At 43.7% G+C, this 26,324-nt stretch overlaps 2 protein-coding genes and 1 pseudogene across 2 annotated transcripts; 2 read left to right on the forward strand and 1 right to left on the reverse strand.

Annotated features, from left to right (window-relative positions):
* Positions 1–279: 279 nt before the first annotated feature.
* Positions 280–1,038, forward strand: LOC123057706 (putative glycine-rich cell wall structural protein 1). Its single transcript, XM_044480622.1, has one exon. The coding sequence runs from the start codon at positions 310–312 to the stop codon at positions 904–906; it is 597 nt and encodes a 198-aa protein (XP_044336557.1). The 5' UTR covers positions 280–309; the 3' UTR covers positions 907–1,038.
* A 10,175-nt stretch (positions 1,039–11,213) lies between these two features.
* LOC123057707 (E3 ubiquitin-protein ligase ATL6-like) lies at positions 11,214–12,381 on the forward strand. Its single transcript, XM_044480623.1, has one exon. The coding sequence runs from the start codon at positions 11,269–11,271 to the stop codon at positions 12,262–12,264; it is 996 nt and encodes a 331-aa protein (XP_044336558.1). The 5' UTR covers positions 11,214–11,268; the 3' UTR covers positions 12,265–12,381.
* Positions 12,382–18,443: 6,062 nt separating this feature from the next.
* On the reverse strand, positions 18,444–19,407 carry LOC123056674 (GDSL esterase/lipase At1g28600-like; annotated as a pseudogene).
* Between the last annotated feature and the right edge of the window lie 6,917 nt (positions 19,408–26,324).

Consider the following 26,324-nt stretch of genomic DNA (forward strand, 5'->3'; position numbering starts at 1 on the left):
AAGTCGTAAGTCGTCGCCCGGCAGGCTCGAACTAAGCAAGATCCAAATTTTCGATGCGCTCGATTATAGAAGCTCCAGTTGCTGCATGAAAGTCCATGGATACGATCACATCTACTGTCCTAGTTGCAGCATCAAAGTCCACGGATCCGCAGATCTCCTCCGAGTACTAGTAGTAACGTGGAAGCCAATGCCATTAAGATAAAGGTATAGCTGCATGTGGCAGCTGCTTCGAGCCAGCCCTATAAATGCCCACGCGATGTCTTGTTTAGCACCATCCCACACACTCAGTACTGCACACACTGATTCATAATGTCTTGGACTAAGCTTATATCGCTTAGCCTGGTTGTCCTGTTTAGCGTTGGATTAGCCAGCGCTGGTAGGGTATCTAGATACTCTAGTTCCCAGGGAACAGGCACTGGAGGCGGAGAGGGTGGAGGAGCGGTGAACGGCGGCGGCGGAGGAAGCGGGAATGGCCAGGGAGCTGCTCAGAGTGGAAGCGGAGGAACCCATGCAAGTGCTGGAGGCGGCGGAAGCGGGGGTGGTTGGTCAGGGTATAATGGTACTGGGTATGGCGCTGGGTCCGGCAGCGGCTCAAGCTCTGGCCAGATGAGCCAAGGATCATCAAATTATGGTGGTGATGGTGGGAGTACAAGCGCAGGTGGTTCCGGTGGCGGCGGCGGTGGTGGAGAGGCCGCCGACGACGACGACGACTGCCCGGCTGACTCCGCTGGCTTTGGGACAGGTGGCGGCACCGGATCTGGATCCAGCGAGGCGAATAATGACGGTGATGCCTCCTATACAAATGCAAATGCTTCCGGTAATGGTGGCGGCGAGGGCGGTGGTAAAAATGGTGGAACCGGCGGTGGCACAGGCGGTGGAAGCGGTTACGGTGACGCAAACCCATGAAGCCTCTCCGTCCAATCAAAGCAGACCGAGAGCCCAAGCTATCGTCGTTCTCTTTTCTTTTATTTGCATTTGTTTTGTTCTTACGTTTCCATGTACTATTAGGGACAACTAATAAAGGGCTTCATTACACAAGTGTCTGTGAGTGACGCGGAGACTAGCTATTTCACTGTGAGATACCTTTGTGTATCACTCACAGCCGTGTGTCGCGCTTATTATGTCTCTTCCTTGTTCTGTGTACGACTGATCTTCCCAACATGAGTTTACTGTTCCTTGATCAGGCCAACGATTTCTGCAACTTGGTGCATGTTTCTAGACCGATCTACTGCCCCATCATTGATGAGAGCGACGATCTCCGCGCATTCAGTCTCTACCACCAATGGCGTTTGGGACCAGTGCAAGGCTAGTCAACCCTAAAGTATGAAAGATTGACTCATACTCATTTGTTGTAGGGTTTAGAAAGTTCCTTCAAGAATGAACGGGGAATAAATATTCTGAGAAATAATGCATGCACTGTTCCACTGCTAGGTTCACATATGTTTGACATAGTTAGTGGAGTTTTTAAATTTTTTGAGACCACATTGCTATCAAAGTTGAATTCCCTAATTTGCCACAAAAACAAAAAAACTTCCCAAGTTTCCCGCAACAAAAAAGGTAATCCCCCCAAGATAGAGTTACACTAAGAAAATTCACACATAGCACCAAAATTGAAAATGGAAAAACGAAATGCACTCAACATATTCATCCAATCTGAAACTACATGTTTAATCAGCGTGACTTTTAAGTCCCCGTTACACCAGATGTGTGTGCTTAGCTGTGGAATTTACATGAAAAAGGATCGTCACAATGACAAGAAGTGCCCAAACACATGTGAGCAATACCATATTACCGTGCATTCTGCTATTGATATCTACACTATTCTATACTGAATGGGAACAATGCAAAACCATCTCTCTTTCCCATACTTGTATAAGTACAGTTAAAAATAATTCAAAAGACAAACAGCAGGAACAAATACTGCACAATTTTGTTACATCCTTTCTGATTTCTTATTTTCTTTTTCCTTTATTTTTTTTATTTTTCCTTTTTCTTTGTTTTTTCTTTTTCCTTGGTTTTTCCTTTTTATTTTTCGAAAATACATGAACTTTTTTATCAAAATAAATGATTTTTTAAATCTGGTTAACATTTTTCGAATTTGTGAACTTTGTTTTTGAAAAAATCACTGAAACCTTTTTCAAATCCATGAACTATTTTAAAAAATATGGGGAACTTTTTTCAAATTCTTGAAAAAAAATTAAAAAAATTGATGAACTTTTTTCCTACCTTGTGAACTTTTTCGAAAATCTGTGAACTTTTCTCAAAATCCATGAACTTTTTTAAAAAATCATGAATTATTTTTTTGAAATTTACGTTTTCTTTTCTCAAGTAATACTGAACTCAAATAAGGGTCAAATAGCATTGTTTTCGTATAAAACAGATCAAAGTGACCGCGGTGAGATCCAAGGGACATATGTCCCCATAGACCATTGGGTGAAGATTTTTTTTCTTCGAGTTTGTTTTTTTAGCATATTGCTGGATGCAAGCGATGTTGGGCCGACCCAGTACCACTCACATTCGAACGCCAACTAGCCTACTGCTGCCTTGAAGCGCTTTCTGGCATCCTTATGTAAGCAGATGCTAAGAAATTTTGTTAACTCGGGAGATGTATTGTCTGATGGTGGCTGAGGCAGAACAGTATAACAGATACGCTCTGCGGTAGCTATCACTCCATGCCCTTCTAGTTGCTTCTTCTCGCCATAGGGATATATGCCCAAGTACAACTCTAAGACAGTTAATCCGAATGACCAAATACCCGATGCGTACACGTCCCATTCATGCCTTGTGGGTCGATCTTGCCCGAGCTAAGGTAGAAGAATGTTTGCTCTGAAGTATTGCAGGCCGTCGAGGTAAGCATGCAATCTTTACACTGTTAGCAACATCAACCAGAGTGTTGTGTGGTTTAATATCTTAATGAATAATTTTTTAGCTATGTAGATAGGCAATAACTGATAGCATCTGTTTAGCCACACAGACAAGCAAGACCTCGTCAATGATGTGTCGTCCTTTAAGAGATCCCGAGTCCATAAATTCAAGCGGAATCCTAATCTTCCATTCAGACTGATACGCATCATAATACCTCATTAGGTTTGGGTGCTTCATAGTCTGCAATATGGATATCTATTTTTATGTGATTTACCCAATGGTCTATGGGGACATATGTCCCCTGGATCTCACCATTCATTTTCGGCTTGATCTATTTCCTGCTATATGTGATATGCCTTTTCTGTTTTGTATAATTATATGTTCCTTCGTATAAGTTGCTTTCTACCCTATGTCGTAGGCGTGACCCCACAATCACGTTTAATGGTCGCTATTCCTAATGGAAGAGTTGGTAGTCTCGTCTTTCTCCGGTTAATCCTTTCCCACCATTTTTATCGCGCCAACACATTTAAACCAGATTTTACCCATGATCTATTTAAACCGATTTTATCTGTCAATAAGATCAATCAATTTTTGGTAGTATTTGGTAACTTTTATATGGAAAGGAATAAATAATGATCAATCTTTAATTAGGACTTGGTAGCCTCCTCTTCACGGTTTTGTTGGTCAAGGTTTTTTGTCTTCCGACCACCCCTCCTGCTGCAAAACCAAAAAAGACTTCCCTCGATCCACCCCCTCCGGATGGAACCCCCACACACCACGATCGCCAAACCCTACCCACCCCCTCCGGAGTGAGTTTCAAACAAGAATAACGCGCGTGTGTGTGTGAGTAACGGGGAGACTACCTATTTCACTGTGAGATGCCCTTCCGTGTATATCTCAATGTTGCTCTCACCTTTCATTCGATCCTTATTGTGTTGCTGAGATAACGCTCAACTATCTATATTTTTGTTTCCTCCATTGGACTAAATTCATTAGCAAATTCAACATTAATATATGAAGATTGACTCTGGCCAACTCATTTTTGGAGGATTTAGAAAGTTTCTTCAAATGAATAGGAAATTAGTATTGCGACAGAATGGTGATTGCACTGGTCCATTACTAGCTTCACACATGTCCTTGACACGGTTGGCGAAGTTGACTTACGAAATTCCCCACAAGAAAAGGTAACCTCCCAAGATGACGTACACAAAGAAAAATCATAGATAGCACCAAAAATGAAAAATTAAGTTATGATCACACCATCTCCAAGTATGCTAGATTGTCATAAACTAGTACCTCGACTATATAAAACAACTAATAGATTGGTCCCTGCTTAAGGATGTGGATGCCATCCACAACATCCACTCATACTACAATATTTGATCATATGACTGTCGGTTGTGTGTCTGGCCTGAAATAGGAAGTATGTTTCTGCATTACCAAATAATTCATGAGTAACCTATAAGAAAAGAGGTGGATATTTTAAATGCTTGGTCGTCTTTATGAAAATGTTGTTCCTCGGGGAAGCCTTAGGTTTTCATCACAGTGGTTAAAAAATATAAACAATTTCAGGAACCTTTTGGAACATTTATATTCTATTTTTATCGGTTTTAGAAACCCTTCACTTCCTTTCGTTGGGAGCTGGTTGTTCTCGAGGACAATGTTTTTAAGGTTGATTTCCCCACTGTGGATGATTTGCAGAGATTGCTGAGCTTTGGCTTGTGTAGAGTTCTTGGAACTAAGTGCATTCTGGAGTTTCACGAGTGGAAGAAGGTGGAGCCTAAGGGAAAGCCGCTTACGCAGGTCTGGTTGCGGTTTTCAGGGGCTCCATCTAAGCCTTTGCAGGATGTTCGAGTTGTGGCCAGTATGGGTATTATGGTTGGGAAGACGGAGAGAGTGGATATGGCTTTTACCCGTGCTCATGGGGTGGCCCGGATTTTGGTGAGTGTTCTGGATATTGAGTTCGTGCCTGATGTGGTCAACTGGACTTATAGGGGAGAGGTATTCCCGCTCGAGATCGAGTTTGAGGACACTGATCTGTTTGCTGATGCGGTTAATGGGAATGATGTTGATATGCACGAGGGTGGCGGCAGTGCGAGAGCCAAGGGGGCACCGACTGATGAGTTGACACGAGAGGGGTCTAACGGCTCTCGCCCAAATGCTCAGTTGCTCGGGGATGGGACCGGGGTTGAGCCGGCAGCCTCACCATCGGTGCCTATGACTTCGTTGTGTTTTAGGTCCCTTGAGCCAGCCTTAGCGCCTCCCAGACTTTGGAGTGGCCGGGTTTATTCTGAGGATATGTTTGAGCGCGCGCTCCCTTTGTTGGAGTTTGAGGGGGCTGGCGGATCATTGGCTGGACGCTTGGTGAGGGCCTCGTCGGCGAGGACTTTGGTTGGAGTTGGGGAGGGGTAGCCGGAGGTTGCCTCTATTTCCCTTGCTTCTCCTGTGGTCGAGGCTCCGGTGATGACGACTGCGTGTGAGCTGGGGCTTGGGGGAGGGGGTTCGGGGCAGGTGGCCTCGCCTTCTCCCCTCCCTATCCCGACGCCGGTGACGCTTGTCCTGAGGGGGTCGGCCAACGCTGGGAGAGGGAGCCCGAGGCAGGCGGCCTCGACTCTTTCTTCTCCGGTCGTGGCGACGGCGCCCGCGCCTCCAGTAGCGCTGGAGGGAGGGGGTCTGGGGCAGGTGGCCCTGGCTCCTCCTTCCTCTTCGGCGGTCAGGAGGACCGCATCTCCTACGACGACGGCGCTCCACTTTGCGACGGCGGGTGGGGCGGGAGGAGGGCTCGGGCAGGCGGCCCCCGCCATCCTCTCTCCTGACGTGCCCGTGGCCTTGGGCCTTGGTGTGGGGCACTTGTCTGAGGGGCATGGGAGCCCGCAGCCGCCGCCTCCGGTAACGTTGGTTGATCCTTTGAGGGATTTAGCGCGAGGCTTTACTAGGGAGGAGGTCGTTGCTTTTGGCGGGATACCTGACCCGGTCTCGACGGGGAGACGGATGAGTGCTCGCATTCAGGAGCTTCCGGAGGTTGATGACATGCAGCAGCGGTGCGCAATGAGGGCGGCCAAGCTTCATGATGCTGAGGTCTCTTCTGGTATGTCTGTCAACATTTCTAATTCTTTATTGCATTTTTCTAATGAGGAGATTATAAATAATGCAAACCAATTAGGAGTTTCACTAGGGGCTACTGATAGTGAGATTTCCAATTCGGTGAATGATCTGTTAGATTTGGAGGCGGAACGTGCCTTAGAGATTATTCATAATCTCGCAGTGGTTAAACCAATGAATGATGATGAGATTGATGCATTAGGGGTTAGAGTGCTCGATAATCTGTGTGCGGATCTAGCACCCTCCAATAATGAGTCTGAGGACGATGATATGCTCCTAGATAATGCCGTCGTTAGTACCGCTGAGCCCGGTTATGAGGACCGGGCGACAGAGCCTAGTAAACCAAAGCGCAAGTGAAAACGAAAGATTTATCCCGTTTCTGCAGTTCGTAGGAGTGCTAGGATTCGGACTACTAAAAAATTGCATGACGAATTATGAAAGGAATCTTTTGGAATAGCAGAGGTCTGAAAGACTTGGCTAAAAGAAGGTTTCTTGCTGAGGCATCTCTGGAGCATCGTTTAGATTTTATTGCTCTATCGGAAACTGGTAGAGATAACTTTGCGCCCCAGTTTCTTTCCTCTCTTGCGGGTGGTGTTGATTTCGATTGGCATTGCCTCCCTCCGCGAGGAAGATCGGGTGGTATCTTGCTGGGTGTGGGATGCGATTCGCTTGAAGTCCGAAGTGTAGTGATGGGCGACTTCGCAGTAAAGTTTCGAGTCAGGTCTAAAGTTGATGGTTTCAACTGGGCTTTGGTATAGGTTTATGGTGCCGCACAACCCGAGCTTAAATCGGAGTTTTTGGCGGACCTTGTTCGAATCTGTGGGTCAGAGCAGCTTCCAATTTTAGTTGGGGGTGATTTCAACATCATTAGGAGGAGAGAGGAGAAGAATAATGATAACTTTGACGGCAGGTGGTCGTTTATGTTCAATACCATTATCGAAAGCTTGGATCTGAGGGAGATTGAGCTTTCTGGTAGAAAGTTTACCTGGGCTAATGCTATGACAAACCCGACATACGAAAAACTCGATCGAGTCCTCGCGAGCGTGGAGTGGGAACAGAAGTTTCCTCTTGTTACGGTGCAAGCTCTTTCGCGGGGAATATCCGATCACACACCCTTGTTCGTGGACTCAGGGGAGCCAAACCAGTGGGAAATAAAAACACCTTTTCATTCGAGATGGCCTGGTTCGAACGCGAGGGGTTCTTGGACTTGATTGCCAGGGAATGGGCTAGGGGTGCAGGAGGTAGGACTGCGGTCGAGCGTTGGCAGAATAAGATTAGGAATTTGAGAAGTTTCTTACGGGGTTGGGATAAGCACCTCAGTGGGATGTATAAGATTGAAAAGGATAGGCTCCTTTCTCTTATACAGGCCCTGGACATAAAGGTCGAATCCACGATTTTGCTGCCAGCTGAGCTTCAGGTTAAAACTGAGGCGGAGAAGAGGTTGAAAGAACTTCTCCGCGAAGAAGAATTGAAGTGGGCTTTGCGGGCTAAGGTCCGCAAAGTGGTCCAAGGGGACGCGAATACTCAATTCTTTCATTTGATTGCTAATGGTAAGCACAGAAAGAAGCGAACCTTTCAACTTGAACAAAATGAGGGCACTATTTTAGGACAAGATAACCTAAAAACCTATATTACCGAGTATTATAGGCAGTTATTTGGACCTCCGCAGGATAATTGTGTGTCCCTCGATGAGTCCAGGACTGAGGATGTACCTCAACTATCGGCTGCCGATAATGATATTCTGGTCGCCCCGTTCTCGAGGTGTTTGATGCTATTGCACAGATGAAAAACAATAAGGCTCCCGGACCAGATGGATTCCCGGTCGAGTTCTATAAAAAGTGTTGGCACATTATTAAGGGGGATTTGTTACCTATGTTTCATGATCTGTTCTCTGGACAGCTTCACTTATTTCAGTTGAATTTTGGAACTATCACATTGCTTCCAAAGAAAACGGATGCTATGAGAATTGAGCAGTTCAGGCCGATCTGCCTCCTCAATGTTAGTTTCAAAATTTTCACCAAGGTCGGGACTAATAGGCTCACACAGATTGCGCATTCTGTGGTGCAACAATCCCAAACTGCTTTCATGCCGGACAGAAACATCCTTGAAGGGGTGGTCGTCCTTCATAAAACGCTCCATGAAATCCATTCCAAAAAATTAGATGGAGTAACTTTTAAGGTGGATTTCGAGAAAGCGTACGATAAGGTCAAATGGCCATTCCTCCAACAGGCATTGCGTATGAAAGGTTTTGATGAAGCCTGGCGCCGACGGGTTGAATCATTTACTCAAAAGGGAGTGTGGGAATTAAAGTGAATGACGATATAGGTCATTACTTCCAGACACATAAAGGCCTTAGACAAGGAGATTCGATGTCCCCTATCCTGTTTAACATTGTGGTGGATATGTTAGCAATTTTGATAGAAAGGGCTAAGGAGAATGGTCAAGTAGGTGGCTTGGTACCTCATCTCGTTGATGGAGGTGTATCCATCCTTCAGTACGCTGATGATACAATCATCTTTATGGAGTATGACTTGGCCAAGGCGAGAAATATGAAGCTGGTGTTATGCCTTTTTGAACAATTGACCGGGTTAAAGATTAACTTTCATAAGAGCGAGTTGTTCTGCTTTGGTAGAGCCAAAGAAGAACAGGAGGCTTATAGGCAATTGTTTGGGTGCGAGTTGGGGGATTTACCTTTCTCTAACCTAGGTATTCCAATCCACCATGGTAGGATGACAAACAGAGAATGGAAGTGCATCGAGGACCGATTTGAGAAGAAACTGAGTTGCTGGAAGGGTAAGCTCATGTCATACGGAGGCCGATTAATTCTGATAAATTCGGTGCTCACGAGTATGCCTATGTTTCTCTTATCGTTCTTTGAGGTCCCAGTTGGTGTTAGGAAAAGACTGGACTTCTATCGATCACGTTTCTTTTGGCAGGGTGATGAACTTAAAAGAAAATATCGGCTTGCTAAATGGGATATCATCTGTAGACCGAAAGACCAAGGGGGTCTTGGTATTGAGAATCTTGAGGTTAAGAACAGATGCCTTCTTAGTAAGTGGCTGTGGAAGCTCTCATCTGAGACTGATGCCACGTGGGTGCAAATCCTTCGCAGCAAGTACCTCCAGACAAAAACTTTGTCCCGGGTCACAGTCAGGCTGACTGACTCGCCTTTTTGGAAAGGACTGATGAAAGTCAAACAATCCTTGTTTAATAGAACAAAGTTTGTTATTGGAAACGGCGCTAGTACGCGCTTATGGGAGGATACTTGGCTCGGCGAGACACCCTTGGCCATTCAATATTCGTCTTTGTATCGTATTGTTCAACGACGTGAGGTGTTCGTTGCAACGGTATTTCAATCTATCCTCCTTAATATTCAGTTTAGACGGTCGCTAGCGGGTAATTGTTGGGAAGAATGGCTCCGTCTAGTTAGGAGACTGATGGAGGTTCAGCTTTCTCAACAACGCGATGAATTACGCTGGAAACTGACTAGGTTGAGAGTATTCACAGTTAAATCAATGTACATTGATGTTATTAATTCGAACTCCATTCCTACCTCCCAGAATGTTGGGGATGTCAAAGTTCCTTTGAAAATAAAAGTGTTTATGTGGTTTGTTCATAAACAAGTTATTTTAACCAAGGACAACTTGATAAAGCGTAATTAGACAGGACCTACTAGGTATAGTTTCTGTGATCGGGATGAGACGATCAAACACCTCTTTCTTGATTGCCCGTTGGCCAAAGTCCTTTGGCGGACGGTCCACATTGCTTTTAATATTACTCCACCGAATTCTGTCAACGCGTTATTTGGGACATGGCTTAATGGGATTGAGTCTGACTTAGCGAGACACATTCGGGTTGGAGTTTGCGCTTTGATGTGGACTATCTGGAATTGCAGAAATGATTTGGTTTTTAACAGAACATCACGTATTCATTTTTTGCAGGTTATTTTTCGAGCCACGGCACTGATCCGTTCGTGGTCGCTACTCACTCCGATGGGGGCCAGGGAGCATTTGGTTACAGGATCTATCCGCTGGGAGATGATAGCTCGGGATATCTTCAACCGGTTTGAATGGCGGTCATGTAATAGGATAGGCTATTAGTTCACATATCTATCTTTAGCCAGCCAGTTGTGGCGTCTTTTCTTGGCTAGTTTGTGTTTCTAGCCCTATTTGGCTCTGTGTGAGCTTGCTGTCCTTTTTTTTCTACAGTTCGAGGCTTCGAAACCTTGTTGGAACCTTTTTATTTGGTTAATAAAATGGCCGTATGCATCACTCTGATGCAGAGGCCGGGGAGCTCTCCCTTTTCGAAAAAAATACGAGCTCCCATTTCCAAGACGGAATCAAGACTAATGAAATCACAAATCCCTTGTAACGACGTGTTTGACACAATGGTCACGCAATCGTGGGAATTTGTGGCGACAATTCTATATAGCGCTCGCCCGGGGTAGTGACCCTCATGTTCCATATGCTACCATGTGATAGTATATATACTATTTTATCATTTTAAATATGTTCATATATCATTCTAAGTATATATACTATTTCATATACCATGGGATGGTAAAAGCGCTAAATAGGAGCTTCCGGTCTTATTTCAGCCGAAACACGTACAGAAAAATAAAGTAGGAATAAAATCCTGAAGGAGTGCCCAAAAATGACCAGAGGCTCCGGGAAGGGATACTCCTGAGTTAGTTGTTCTCTTCGGCCTTTAACATTCAGTGCAGTATAGACACTCTGCCAGTTGATCATGGGCTTGCACAGTAGCTCACCTGGTTCGTGTCCAGGCTCTACGACATTGTGCTTGTGGGAAGTTAAAGCACGTCGAATTAGTAATCACGCTCAACAACATTCAGCATAATAATCGATGATTCCCTACACTATGGCCAGCCTAAAAAAAATCGAGGAAGGACGACCAATCCATTTGGGTCAAAAGTCAAAACACGCCACTACATGCCGCACCTCCTCGTTTGCCAGTTCAAGCCTCTTTTGGTTCATATGATAGAAATGTTATAGGAATAGGAAAATTATAAAAAGTGAGATGACATGCATCTTAATTTTTATAGAGAAAGAGATGTCATTTAATGCATAGGATAGAAATTTTTCCATTGAGTCTTAGCTAATATTTTTTTTCCTCCAAAATGTGAAGGATTGATTCCTATCCTATATAGGAATAGAAATCCATTTCTACAAACAAAAAGGCTTTAAAAGAAATTTTTCTATGCAAATCTTATCCTATAGAAATCCTATGACATTCTTACAAACCAAAAGAGACCGGAGTGGTTGTGGGCTTGTGGTTGTGGCGATGGGGGTGCGCGCGCATCTCCTCGTCGTCCTTTGCATCCTCGTCGCCGGCACAAGCACGGCTCAGCTTTTGCCGCCGCGCGGCCCGGCACCGCAGATGAAGCCACCGCCGTTCGGGCGCGCCATGACGATGATCATCACGGTGGTCGCCGTGGCCATCGGCGTTCTCTTCCTCCTGCTCTTCTTTTGCGCGTACGTCACCCAGTGCCGCCTCGTCGAGGACCACGGCGCGCCGCAGGAGGGTAGCGTCGCGCCGGGCGGGGTGTCCAGGCGGGGAAAGCGCGGGCTGGACCCGGCGGTGGTGGCGACGTTCCCGATCGTGCCGTACAGGGAGATCAAGGAGCACAAGATCGGCAGTGGCGCGCTGGAGTGCGCCGTGTGCCTGACGGAGTTCGAGGACGCCGACGACCTCCGGCTGCTGCCGCACTGCTCGCACGCGTTCCACCCGGATTGCATCGACCCGTGGCTCCAGACGCGGACCACGTGCCCGCTGTGCCGCGCCAACCTCGAGAAGCCACCGCCACCGGCTGCCGCCCCAGCGCCCTCCTCGCCGCCGCATGCCGTCGTGGCGATGCCGGTGCAGCAGGGTGAGCAGAAGGAGGACAGTGACAAGGACGACCGGAAGGAGGAGGCCGCAGAGCTGGAGAAGCTGCGCAGGGAGCGCCGGGCGGCGAGGCTGCTGAGGTCGCACTCGACGGGGCACTCGGCGGAGCAGTGCGACTGCGAGGACCACGAGAGGTTCACGCTGCGGCTGCCGCAGCACGTGAGGGAGGAGGTGCTCAGCAGGTGCTGCGCGAGGCCGTCTGTGGAGAGCCTGAGCGGAGGAGGGTGCGGTGTGGGAGAAAGAGGAGGCAGCTTCCGCGACGCCGGAGGAGCCAGCAGCGGCGAGCGGCGGTGGCAGACGCTCCTGGCCAGGACGATGCCATGGGCCCGAGCCGGGTCGACGCGGAAGGTGCGGGATGACGTCGCGGCCTCCACGACGGCCGCGCGGCCATGACCCAGACGACGTCGACGCCGGAACATTTCGTGTGCTCTTTCCGTTGACTCTGATGGTGTACATTGATTCTTTTGTAATTCCGTTGGGTGTGGTGTGGGAGGCAATTCGATCACAGAGGAGCAGCGTATGCGTGGTGGTGATGCTTTGTTTGTGCTCCTTGGTGTTGATGGGTTAATGGTTGGTTGGGTGTCCGTCCGTTGCTCTCGGTCAACCCTTCGTTTGAATGAAATATTCATGTACGTAAAAACACGAGTGTAAACAACGGATATGGAAAAGTTTCTCGTGCTGAAAAATTCTGTGGAGAAGAACGTGCATGTGGCATGAATATGGCCGTTTGAGTAGGTATCATTTTGGCATTCGGCGTTTGGCTAGCGGATATCCGGAGGTAGGAGTACTTGTTTTCTCAACCTGATCGTGATTTGTCTTTTTTTTTCTCGAGCTGTGAATCAAAAATGAGTTTGAAATTTCAAATAAAATACTTGGGAGCAAGATGTTTGAGTGGATGAAAATTATCCACCAAAATGGAATATACTAGAATGTATCCTTAGGAAAAAGAACAAGAATTTTCTCAGAAGAAAATTTCTAAAGATGAAGAAAAGAAAGGTGTTGAAGTTCCTAAAGTATGTCGAGGATAAACAGTTTTCCTGTTTCTCATCTAGCTGAGAAATAGTTGTGTCTCAATCACCTTAACCACCGTTGGTCGGATCATGTGTGCTGCAATATGTGCGTGAGCTGACCATGAGCGCATTATGTTTCTAATCGGCGACAGTTTCTTTTTCTTTTTTTGAATAACAATCGGCGACAGTTTCTTGTTTCATGTGGGTGCTGCGATTTGTGCACGGGGCGGTGCGGCTATGTATCGCTTACAGCGATCCCGAGTGCAGTGTCACCTGCATCGCTCCGCGGCGCTCCCTAACTGGGCTAACTATGTGCGACACTGCTCTGTTTGCTCGTTTGTTTTTCTTCTTTTCTTTATTTTATACTTATATTTCTGTTTTGAAATATCGGAAAAAATAAACATTTATATTTAACTGTTTTATGAAGTGTTTTAAAAAAATATTTATACAGTGCTAAAAAAATGTTTGCCCAACTTTCAACCAGTTTTAATGGCAATAAAAAATATATACATCAAAAAATATTAACGTGTTTTGAAATAAGTTGTGACATTTACAAAAAAGAGTTATGTAATGTTAAATAAAAATTCACACAACTTCTTCAAAACGTATATAAAATAATTCAGTTTTTAGGAAAAAAATGTTTTATTAAATGTTATGCAATGTAAAAAAATTGTTCCCATAATTCAAATATATATTTCACACCATTTAAGAAAGATATGTGAAAATTCAAAAATGTTCATGTGTTTCCAAAATATGTTTTTCATTTTCTACAAATAATTTTTAAAAAAATATTAAACTATATAAAAACAATGTTTTGTAGCATTCAAAGAGGTTAATGTTCAACAATTATTTTAAAAATATTTAACACATATTAAAAATATGTATTTGAAAAAAGGTTCATCATGTATTTAGAAAATGTTCAATGTGTATAAAAAATATTACATGTTTCTACAAAAATGTACAATATTTATATCAGATGTAGCCACGTGTTAAAAAAGCAAAAAGAAAAGAAAATTGATGAAGCAATACATAAGACCGGAGAAAAACAGTGAAGGAAACACATAATAAAACAAGAAAAAAAACCACCGAAAAAACTTGTCAAAACTACTACATAAACAAACAGGACAGGAATCTGGGTGAGGAGGATATGGAGTGACACAAAGTAGTAAGAGGTGGGCAAGTATCGAACAAAGAAATGGAAGATCGACAAAAGAAGAGAAGGGGATCTAGGATGGAGTTTGATTGATAGATAGATGTAGACGGGGAGAAAAAAGGGGATCCGGGAGAAGAACATGAGGGAAGGAGTTCGAATATGGCATAACGCCAGTCGCCGAACTAACACCGGAAATCGCCATGGAGGCAAGTCGTGCCGCTTCCGAGCGGTCCAGTCTACCACAACAACAGGTGAAACCTACTTAGGATTTGCAACAAAAGAAATATAGCTACCGGTAATGGGGTGCCCCCATACAGTTTTCTCTATGGGATTTTTACACTTTTTTGTTCTGCCATATGTGGCCTTTCCTGTTTGACCCCTGAAGATCCCAAGTACTTGCTCGTGGAGTGTTGTTTGTAGGGACTCCACGGGCAAGTACTTGGGATCTGCAATGATCAAATGTTTAGGTATAACTGACCTTTCTTCCCTGGAGGCGATGGCATGCCGGGAAGTGTTGGTACTCGCCCTTGAACTATCGCTAATGGATGTGGTGATTGCTTCAGACTGCCAAGGAGTGGTCAATGATATTCATATCGATACAGGTGGACTATATGCAAGCATCATCAAGAAGATCAATCATACATCCAAGTAGATAGCTCGTTGTTCCTTCAACTTCGAAGGAAGAGAGACTAATATCGACGCGCATAGCCTCGCTAAACACGCTCTAGGCTTTTCTCTAGAACGCCATGTGTGACCCTGAATGTTCCAGACCTAAGTTGTATCCCCATGAACTTATTACTTGATCAATATAATGGAGTGTGTTTGGAGTAAAAAATGGTGGGGCCTTTTTCACCTCTCTTTTATCGTTAGAAGACTTTGAGAGCAGATCCGTGTTGCTGGGTTGTCTCTCATATGTGTTATTTTCTTATCTCACCTTTTACTTTTCAGTTCTAATTTTTTTTATGTTTCTTTTATTTTTATAATATTTTTTCCATGTTCATACGACGAATACAAGGGTGCAATTTCAGTGTGTTTATATTTTTATTACGCAAACACCCACAAGTGTCCGAGTTGCATATTTATCACATTGTAACCCAAGTGTAACTGCATGGGCATAAAACGACTTCAAACGGGGTCGGGAGGGTATTGACGGGCTACTAGACATGCAACTGCAAGCGTTGTAACTCAACTGCAACTGCGCGCACAAAAGTGACTGCAACTAGGGCCGGAAGGGGAGTTGCCGACGCCAGTTGCATGTCGACCACTACATGCAACTGCAAATGTTGTAATCCAACTATAAGTCCAAGGGCACAAACCGGTTGCAACTAGGTCGGGAGGAAAGTTTTTCGTGGCCAATTGCATGTCCATCAATAGACATGGAACCGCAAACATTGTAACCAAACTACAACTCCATGGGCACGAATCAATTACAACTAAGGTCGGAAGTGGAGTTTGTGGGGACCAGTTGCTTGTCCACCACCAAACATGCAATTGCACGGGCGCAGAGCGACAACAATTAGGGCTGAGCTGATTTTTCTTCTACTTGTCGCATGCACACAAGTTGCATGAGTCGCACCCATGAGTTGCAACTGTGACAAGACATATGCAACCAGTGCCGACCTGGTCTTTTCCCTACTAGTCACACATGCGCGACTTGGATGTGACGCACCAATGCACAATTGCAACCATCGCAACACGTAGGCAACTAGCGTCAACCTGATTTTCCTACTAGTCCATGTGCATGAGATGCATACGACACACCGGTGCACAATTGCAAATGCCTAACTAGACAAAGATAAAGTACCAAACTGACAAGCAGAACAAGACAATAGCTCAGTAGGGAAGTGAATGAGAGGTAGTTATATCTCGATGAGTTCTAGGCACTACCAAGAATAAATAGAAAATATATGTTTTCACTTACAAAATAAAGATTTTTTCCTTTTATTTTCCTTGTCTAATGGAAGGTATACACATTAGATGGACCAAACACACAATAGTAGATCTTTCACAATGGTTAATCTAATGGTTCATCCTCGATTTTGGAAATCACTTGTACGAATAACCAAGACCATATTCACAATACAAACATTTGCTTCCCATCTAAGAAACAAAAGGTAGGAGTCTTCTTGTCGATAACATCTTAGATGTCGGTACCATTGTCTTCAATTATAGCACAAAATCGGAGCCGTTATGATCAAATGTGTCGTAAAAGTAGCCTCTCTTGCAATATGGGGCATCTTAGACCATGTGGTTAGATCATAATGGCCAAGCATATGGATGTTGGTACAAACATAGTCTAATAGAACAAAGAGCGGACAAGATGACCCCGGGACTCATTGATGGTGATAGACCCTATAAATGATCCTTTTTTACAAAAAGACTGGTTTAGCAAAATAGATCAAACAGATTATATATTATCAAAAGGAAGTGAGCTGTTTCAAAGACCATTCAACAAGTACCTCGCTAAATAGTGTCTCATCTACGCTTCATTTTATACATTTTTTTATCAAGAAAAAAGACCACAATAAACTCTTCGATTTCTGTCATCGGGAACCTAGGAAATGAACAAGTCCAAGAACCCACAACCCACTGTCAAATAGTACGAGTAGAACAAGCTACTTTGTCGAACCTACACACTACCCCACCTATCAGATAGAATGTTAGGGGGCACAGGGTAGGCTACTCTAACACAATACGAAGCATTTCTACCTTGTGCCATCCAAGATCATGCTATCGGAAGGAGATCGCGTACGTATCACTCGACACGTGCATACTGGTAGAGGGAGTAGACTCGACGAAGCTCGTCGCCGTACTTGTATTCATACGTCTCCACTTCTCACCAGATTCGTCTAAGCATGACACGAGCCACACCTCCAAAGTGTATCCACAAATACGTGTCTAAGGACTAAGGCTGGTCATAGTGGGGAGTAACTTAGACTAGTGTCATGCATATGACATTAGTCTAAGTTACTACCTTCGTAATGCAAAGTAATATACTAGTAATATCATAGATGACTTCATTTATTAGCTCGTAGACTCATCTTGTCTTGAAAAACGTTATGTTACAGTAACATATTATGTTGCCATCTTTCATTAGTTACTTGCCACATAAGCAGAATTTTCTTGAAGTGCGCTATGTTACTAGCTAAGTTACTCCCACTATGACTAGCCTAATGGTGGACTTCTTGGTTCCTTGCCATAGGCCATTGGAAAGGAGACAATGGCACTGGGTTGGTTTCTCTAAAGCCTAGAGTGGGTCCAGGCATTACTAGCTAGAACCCGAGGTGAAGATATTGATACCCATCTACTTTAAAAACGGATCGTTTGGCAGGCATGCGGACATTAGATCTCACTTGAGTATCTGGGAACGACAACTAGCCATGCCAAACATGTTTGTAATTGGGCAAGTTTTCATACGGTAATTGTCCACATATCTTTACCTAATAATAAAGCAAATTGGATTTCTTTCGTCCGTCATGGCATTTTTCAGAAAAGTCCCTCTATTTCAGAGAATTCAACCCGCAGTCCAGTTTTAAGTTAAAACGAATCATTATTTTCGTATTTTACATAAAAGTCCATGTCTTTTCTTGAAATCAACCCGCCGTCTGGATTTAAGTCACACCCGAACCGTTATTTTACATTTTTCAAAAACCCCATAATGTTTTAGGTAATTCATCCGCCGATCATATTTAAGTCAAACAAATGCTTTTTAAAATCATCCATATCTTTTAAACCGTAACTCCGATTTGAACATGTTATATATGAAATTTGATTAGAAAAATATGTAGAATATGAATATGAGATTATTTTTACCTATTAAGTATTTTTAAATATTATTTTGGAATATATTTAAGTCAAACCAGATGATTTTTTAAATTATCTGTATCTTTTAAACCGTAACTTCGATTTTAACATATTATATATGAAATTTTATTAGAATAATGTGTGGAATCTAAATATGATGTTAATTTTACCTATTAAATATTTTTATGGAAACAAACTTATAATTTATAGCGCAATATCTTTTTTAATACCGGCGGCGATCCAGATTGCAAATAAACACCCCACTATAACCATATAGGGAAAAGAAAACATTGATAACTACACATGCATACCTCTAAAAAATGTCGCAAGGGAAAACAACAGATTTCTCATCACGAAAGAGAGAGAGAGAGACGCCTTAGGATTAACCATATTCAACACATATTTTTTGTTGTTTTGTGTGAACACCGAGGCCATCACCGGCGAGGGTGAGAAGGAGGATAAGCGGCAACACAAATATGATGCCTTGCAAAAATAAAGGAGATGGACCTATTGTGGTCTTAAGTGATGGTTGTTGAGTTAAGAGCGTGCGTTATGTTTTCTCTCCCGTTGCAACGCACGGGCTCTTTTGCTAGTATGTTACAAAATTACATATCATAGAGAACCTTGTACTCTGCAGACGAGACAAACTTGGTAAGTTTTGAACATGAATTTTTTGTGGTGGCAATTGGAGGCTGAGTGTATGAACCTCTTAGCAGACCATCAGCAATGGCCTTGTATGACGTTTCTGTGGGATGCAAGCCATCCCAAGATGCATACTTTTGTGGGTTATCACACATCTTGTATTCTCCATGTCCACACTTTGTGGTTATTGACACACCATAAGGCCCTTCTACACCGCAGCAAGCCACCAAAGGATCCTCGATACCTAAAGAGCAGTTACAGCAAATGAGAGTCGGGACTAGCATATGCATCTTTTAGTAGAGAATGTTTTTCTTGCTGCCTTCTAAGTGATTTCATGTATAAACCATAAAGTTTTGGACCCACCAAACTGATAAGGGGAAACGAAGATTTCCGTAGCAGCTCCATAGTAATCAGCATAGATGATTGACACACTTGGATGAAGCTTTCTTAACTTTTCCAACTCATCCACAAAGAAGTTTGTTGTGGTAGCGTGAGAACTCATTCATCCAACGAATACAACATGTCTCTGACTCATAATCCTCCATGTTATCACTTTGGTGCATCGTGAGGTACACCGGCAAGCACCCGATGGGGAGGTTGCCGGGAACTAATAGAGTTTTGGCTCCTAGTGCAATCAGATCCTGGAAATTGCACCTCGTTACATTGCATTATTATGTAGTTATGCACTATTTATGTAATTGAGATTTGACATAATAACAATGGCGATGATAGCATAAGGAGCAAAAACAGAAAATGACTCACGATGATTGTAGATGATATTTTGGAAATAACACTCGGAGTGAACAAGCGGATCTTCTCAACAGGCACCAAAGAGGTAAGAGGAATGTTGTAGTCATTTCCCCCAATTTCTCCAACCAAAAAAAGAGAATTGTTCATCATGTCCGCACAGTCTGTTGCATAAACACGTTACTTTATCAATGCGGAAAGGTAACATCTTAATAAATTTAGAAAATATATCGAAATAGAAAATACAACATTTTATGGTAGCAAAATAGTGAAAAGGTGTACAACAATTTAGATCCATTTTTTTCTGATTCCGCTGTAGAGGAAATTTGGAAGTCTATATCTTTGACTTTGAACGCCAAAGTTGTCTCCTCTGGATAATAGTAATGTTGTTGTCATTTGGTAAAACAAACCAATTGTAGGTTATTTACCGTTCCTGTTGAAATTTCTAAAATCAAGCTACAACCTCAATATATTAGCATAATTTGGGCATCAATATGGACCTTGGAAATTATTGGGCTAGGCCCATTAATTATCACAAAAAATTCCCAATAAATCTTGAAGGCCCACTCATGCATGCCGACTCCTATTTGACGCCCTCGGCACCTGTTATAGGCAAATCCTATTTAGCGCTGCAGGCGCTGGTTTCTTCTATTTCTGCAAACCGGCGCCTGCAGGCTCCTTAGCTGGGCTCGGCCCATTTAGCATTTCCTTTTGTCTGTTTTAAAGTGCAAAAATGTTGCCAGCGAAAGAATCGACCCTCAGCACCTGTTATAGGCAAATCCTATTTAGCGCTGTAGGCGCCGGTTTCTTCTATTTCTGCAAACCGGCGCCTGTAGGCTCCTTAGCTGGGCTCGGCCCATTTAGCGTTTCCTTTTGTCTGTTTTAAAGTGCAAAAATGTTGCCAGCGAAAGAATCGACCCTCAGCACCTGTTATAGGCAAATCCTATTTAGTATAACCATCGTTAACTTATCGATTGAAACTGCTTCCATCCTTTTTGTTCTTTCCTAGTTCGCATCTCTTCTTCTTTTTCTATTTTTCTGTCCTTTTCTTCCTTTTCTATTTATTTATTTTTCTGAAATGCGCAATTTAAATCCATGAACTTTTTCTTCATAATCAACGAACTTTTCTCCAAATTTATGAACCATTTTCAAAACTTGTGAACATTTATTAACATTTGATGAACTCTTCTCAGAAATCCATGAACTTATTTTTCAAATTCGATGAACTTTTCTCAAATTTAACGAACATTTAAAATTCGTTGAACTTTTTATGAAAATCAATGAACTTTTTTCAAATTTTGATGACCTTTTTTCTAGTTTGATGATTTATGTTTTCAAATTTCATGAACTTTATCTTAAATTCGATGAACTTTTCTCAAATTTGATGAACTTTTTTTTTAAAATTGGTGAACTTTTTTCAAAATCAATGAGCTCTTTTCAAAATCGATGAACTTTTATCAAAATCGATGAACTCTTTCTCAAATTTGGTGAACTCTTTCTCAAATTTGGTGAACTTTTTTAAAAAAGTTCAATGAACTTTTTTAAAATTCACGAACTTTTTCCTTTTTTTGAAGTTTTCTTTTCATTTCATTGTTTATGTGAATGTTTTTTAATATTTATGTTTTCTTTAGTCAAATAATCCATGGTTCATGTAAATACCCAGTTTTCCTTAAGTAATCAAAGAACTAAACATGGTCTAGCGGTTAACTCGTGTAGGGCACTACCGCTGCGTCCTTGGTTCGAGTCCCACTTCTCCCCGAAAGTAACGTCACATTTTGCACTCTCCTTTTGCTTTGCAGCACGTTGCTGGGCCGGCCCACTTCGCGTCCGTGCGAGCGCCAGCGACACGAAGCGGCGCCTACAGCGCTCAATAGGAACTCTCCCTGTTATAGGCCATTCCGTAAACCGGCGCACACTCCACTACAAACTGGGCTGACCCATTCATTTTTATTTTCTTTTCTTTTAGCCTTCAAAAAATGGGTGTCCAACGTGAGAATCCAACTCCAAACCTCTTGCGAACCAACCTGTGATTGAGATGGGAATGTAACGTCACATTTTGCATTCTCCTTTTGCTTTGTAGCACGTTGCTGAGCCGGCCCACTTCGCGTCCGTGCGAGCGCCAGCGACACGAAGCGGCGCCTACAGCGCTCAATAGGAGCTCCCCCTGTTATAGGCCATTCCGTAAACCGGCGCACACTCCACTACAAACTGGGCTGACCCATTCATTTTTATTTTCCTTTCTTTTAGCCTTCAAAAAATGGGTGTCCAACGTGAGAATCCAACTCCAAACCTCTTGCGAACCAACCTGTGGTTGAAATGGGAATGTAACGTCACATTTTGCATTCTCCTTTTGCTTTGTAGCACGTTGCTGAGCCGGCCCACTTCGCGTCCGTGCGAGCGCCAGCGACACGAAGCGGCGCCTACAGCGCTCAATAGGAGCTCGCCCTGTTATAGGCCATTCCGTAAACCGGCGCACACTCCACTACAAACTGGGCTGACCCATTCATTTTTATTTTCCTTTCTTTTAGCCTTCAAAAAATGGGTGTCCAACGTGAGAATCCAACTCCAAACCTCTTGCGAACCAACCTGTGGTTGAGATGGGAATGTAACGTCACATTTTGCATTCTCCTTTTGCTTTGTAGCACGTTGCTGGGCCGGCCCACTTCGCGTCCGTGCGAGCGCCAGCGACACGAAGCGGCGCCTACAGCGCTCAATAGGAGCTCCCCCTGTTATAGGCCATTCCGTAAACCGGCGCACACTCCACTACAAACTGGGCTGACCCATTTATTTTTATTTTCCTTTCTTTTAGCCTTCAAAAAATGGGTGTCCAACGTGAGAATCCAACTCCAAACCTCTTGCGAACCAACCTGTTGTTTAAATGGGAATGTAACGTCACATTTTGCATTCTCCTTTTGCTTTGTAGCACGTTGCTGGGCCGGCCCACTTCGTGTCCGTGCGAGCGCCAGCGACACGAAGCGGCGCCTACAGCGCTCAATAGGAGCTCCCCCTGTTATAGGTCATTCCGTAAACCGGCGCACACTCCACTACAAACTGGGCTGACCCATTTATTTTTATTTTCCTTTCTTTTTGCCTTTAAAAAATGGGTGTCCAACGTGAGAATCCAACTCCAAACCTCTTGCGAACCAACCTGTGGTTGAGATGGTTAGGTGGACAGTGGTATTCCCAACCCACCAGGGTTCAAATTCTGGTGCTCGCATTATTTCTGGATTTATTTCAGGATTTCCGGCGATGCGCTTTCAGTGAGAGGAGACGTTCCCGTCGACGACGAGGTGCCTACGGTGACTTCGTAAATCTCAAGATGATATGCCGGCTCAGTCTCTCGGAGGTGCTCATAGGGATAGGGTGTGCGTGTGTGCGTTCATAGGGATGAGTATATGCGCGTGTATATGAGCGCTTGTGTCTGTATTGATGCTCAAAAAAAAAAAACTCCAAACCTCTTGGTTTGGTTCAAACCGCAGTAACCAACTGAGACAGCTTACTAGCTGTACCTATTTACTTCTTTTTCTTCTAGTTGTGCGTCAAATTAAATGCAGCAGTTTCCCTGTATGGTTTTCTTTCTTTTTTCTGGTTTTGTTTGGCTGTTTCTTCTTTTCTTTATTTAGTTTTTTCTCTTTCTCTATCCCTTTTTATTGTCTTTTCTTTTTTTAGATTCGTGAACTTTCTTATAATAATGAATTTTTTCTTAAATTCATTAACATTTTTCTAAATTCGTCAACATTTTCTTACATTCGTGAACTTTTTTCAAATCAGCAAACTTTTGCCGAATCCATGACTTTTCTTCGAATGCATGACAGTTTTTCAAATCCACAAACTCCTTTTATCCAAGGGTGTTTAGCTTTTGTCCAAAAGACTAGCACAACAGTGTTGCCAATTAATCGCGATGTGCCTGAACCGATCAGGCTCCAATTTATTGTTACTTTTGTACTCACTCTGTAAACTAATCTAAGAGTGTTTAGATCACTAAAGTAGTGTTCTAAACACTTATATTAATTTACGGAGGGAGTAATAAATAATGCCCAAGACTTGCTGTGTACATGTTGCGGCTTTGTCCAAGTCTAAGGCTAGTTTATCTTGCAGTTAGCTAGACTAGAATCAATGCGAGGACTTTGGCCACGATCGCGTCCGTGGGATGGCACGGGAGTGATGGATCGTGGGCAAGATCTTCGGTTCCCATGAATAAAAGGAGAAACCCGAAAAGGACGTAGGTGTTGAGCGCATCGCAAAAACCTGTTTCTCTGTGTGTTGCTATTCGTCAGTTTTCTGTCAGAGAGAGTTTTAGAGCTTGGCTCACAAATCCACGTGATTGTGTTGTGTTTCAGGGCCTGAGATCCAACACAAAACTTAGCGATAGCTTGCTCAAGAAAAAAATGACCAAAGATGGATGACTAAAGGAGGACCAAAGGAGTAAATAAAAGATCAAATCAGGGACAGATGTGCTAATAAGGATCAAATCAGATAAGTACCTGCAGGCAGGATTCATCCCACGTACAAACTGGCAAAATTGTAGGGCATGTTAGTAGAAAACTTCAAGACATATATCGCAAAAGAATATATGATGAGCTGATCTAGCTCAGAAACCAAGTGAGCCTGCACCCGCATATGAAGTTTACCTAAACTGAACAAGACAAGATATCCTGGTCATATTAGATATGCACGGCCAGTTTCCATGGAATGGAAGGCGTCCTATTACAGAGTTCTTATTATACTTAGTGGATCCTGAGGCATAATGATACATACCAAAAAATTAAACTTTGTTTCGAGCTTTAAATACAGTCCAGAGAACAACAGCAACACCGACTGGTACTATCTATCAATAAAGAAACAAGCATATTACAGAGACTGAAAGCACACTTCACTATGCGCCGCACAAACCTTGCTACCGGCCAGCTAAAACCATGCAATTAATTTGAAAAGTACAAGAAATATAGCACCAAGGAGAAATCATAGAGGTTACCTTGGCATCTTAACAAGATACGGAGCTCACATCAATCTCGACAAAAAAGTTGTGAAGCAAGGAAAGAGAGGAGCTTCAGAGTTAGTGGTGGGTGCTGCATGAAGTGCAGTGGGAAGCAGAGCTTCAGACTCTGCTTTTGCATGAAGTGCAGTGGGATGCAGAGTGAATGGTAGTATGGAAGTGAGTAGTGCACTTCATGTAGAATAGTGCACTTAGTCACTTCCATACTACCATTCCTGAACTCTGCTTCAGAGTTAGCGGTTGGGATGCTGTAATACAAAATTGACAAACAGTATGTAGTCATGCCAAACATCATACTTGAGGCGGCTTCCACGTGATTGTATATACCACCTCATCGCATCACGTCACCTTGGAAGCTGTGTTGAAGGAAATTACTCCATCCATCCCTTAATATAAGAACATTTTCAAACTAACATAGCTTGAAAAACATTCTTACTTATATTATGGGACGGAGGGAGTACTTCCCTCATTGGAAAAATAATATCCGGCAAGTAAATTAAGAGGTTGAAATATCTGAATGCAGAGGAGTTAGTGTAAAGTAAATAAAGAGGCTACAAGACCTTTCAGATGGAGATGGTGCATACTTCAAACACTACTTCAAGCAACATTCTCTCAAGCAACACTAGGATAAGAAGCATTCTTCAATCGACACTTGTATTTCCTCCACCTCGGCTCCCACATCATCATTTGAGTGGTTCACGCAGGAAGTAAGTGTTGGGGAACGTAGTAATTTCGAAAAATTTCCTACGCACACGCAAGATCATGGTGATGCATAGCAACGAGAGGGGAGAGTGTGATCTACGTACCCTTGTAGATCGACAACGGAAGCGTTAGCACAACGTGGTTGATGTAGTCATACGTCTTCACGGCCCGACCGATCAAGCACCGAAACTACGGCACCTCCGAGTTCTAGCACACGTTCAGCTCGATGACGATCCCCGGACTCCGATCCAGCAAAGTGTCGGGGAAGAGTTCCGTCAGCATGACGGCGTGGTGACGATCTTGATGTACCACTGTCGCAGGGCTTCGCCTAAGCACTGCTACAATATTATCGAGGACTATGGTGGAAGGGGGCACCGCACACGGCTAAGAATATGATCACGTGGATCAACTTGTGTGTCTAGGGGTGCTCCCTGCCTCCGTATATAAAGGTTCAAAGGGGGGGGGTGCGGCCGGCCAGGAGAGGGCGCGCCAGGAGGAGTCCTACTCCCTCCGGGAGTAGGATCCCCCCTTTCCTAGTTGGAATAGGATTCGGGAAGGGGGAAAGAGGAGAGAGAGAAGGAAGGGGGGCGCCGACCCCCTCTCCTTGTCCTATTCGGACTAGGGGGGAGGGGCGCGCGGCCCAGCCCTGGCCACCTCTCCTCTCTTCCACTAAAGCCCACTAAGGCCCATATACCTCCCGGGGGTTTCCGGTAACCTCCCGGTACTCCGGTAAAATCCCGATTTCACTCGGAACACTTCCGATATCCAAATATAGGCTTCCAATATATCAATCTTTATGTCTAGACCATTTTGAGACTCCTCGTCATGTCCATGATCACATCCGGGACTCCGAACAAACTTCGGTACATCAAAATGCATAAACTCATAATATAACTGTCATGGAAACCTTAAGCGTGCGGACCCTACGGGTTCGAGAACAATGTAGACATGACCGAGACACGTCTCCGGTCAATAACCAATAGTGGAACCTAGATGCTCATATTGGCTCCTACATATTCTACGAAGATCTTTTATCGGTCAGACCGCATAACAACATACATTGTTCCCTTTGTCATCGGTATGTTACTTGCCCGAGATTCGATCGTCGGTATCTCAATACCTAGTTCAATCTCGTTACCGGCAAGTCTCTTTACTCGTTCCGTGATACATCATCTCACAACTAACTCATTAGTTGCAATCCTTGCAAGGCTTATGTGATGTGCATTACCGAGAGGGCCCAGAGATACCTCTCCGACAATCGGAGTGACAAATCCTAATCTCGAAATACGCCAACCCAACATGTACCTTTGGAGACACCTGTAGAGCACCTTTATAATCACCCATTTACGTTGTGACGTTTGGTAGCACACAAAGTGTTCCTCCGGCAAACAGGAGTTGC

Source organism: Triticum aestivum, chromosome 3A (assembly GCF_018294505.1).
Source record: "Triticum aestivum cultivar Chinese Spring chromosome 3A, IWGSC CS RefSeq v2.1, whole genome shotgun sequence".
In the NCBI taxonomy this organism is placed as follows: Eukaryota; Viridiplantae; Streptophyta; class Magnoliopsida; order Poales; family Poaceae; genus Triticum; species Triticum aestivum.

What these genes read in the sequence shown, in the direction of transcription:
- LOC123057706 (XM_044480622.1), top strand. Translation starts at nt 310, where the DNA reads ATGTCTTGGACTAAGCTTATATCGCTTAGCCTGGTTGTCCTGTTTAGC.
- LOC123057707 (XM_044480623.1), top strand. Translation starts at nt 11,269, where the DNA reads ATGGGGGTGCGCGCGCATCTCCTCGTCGTCCTTTGCATCCTCGTCGCC.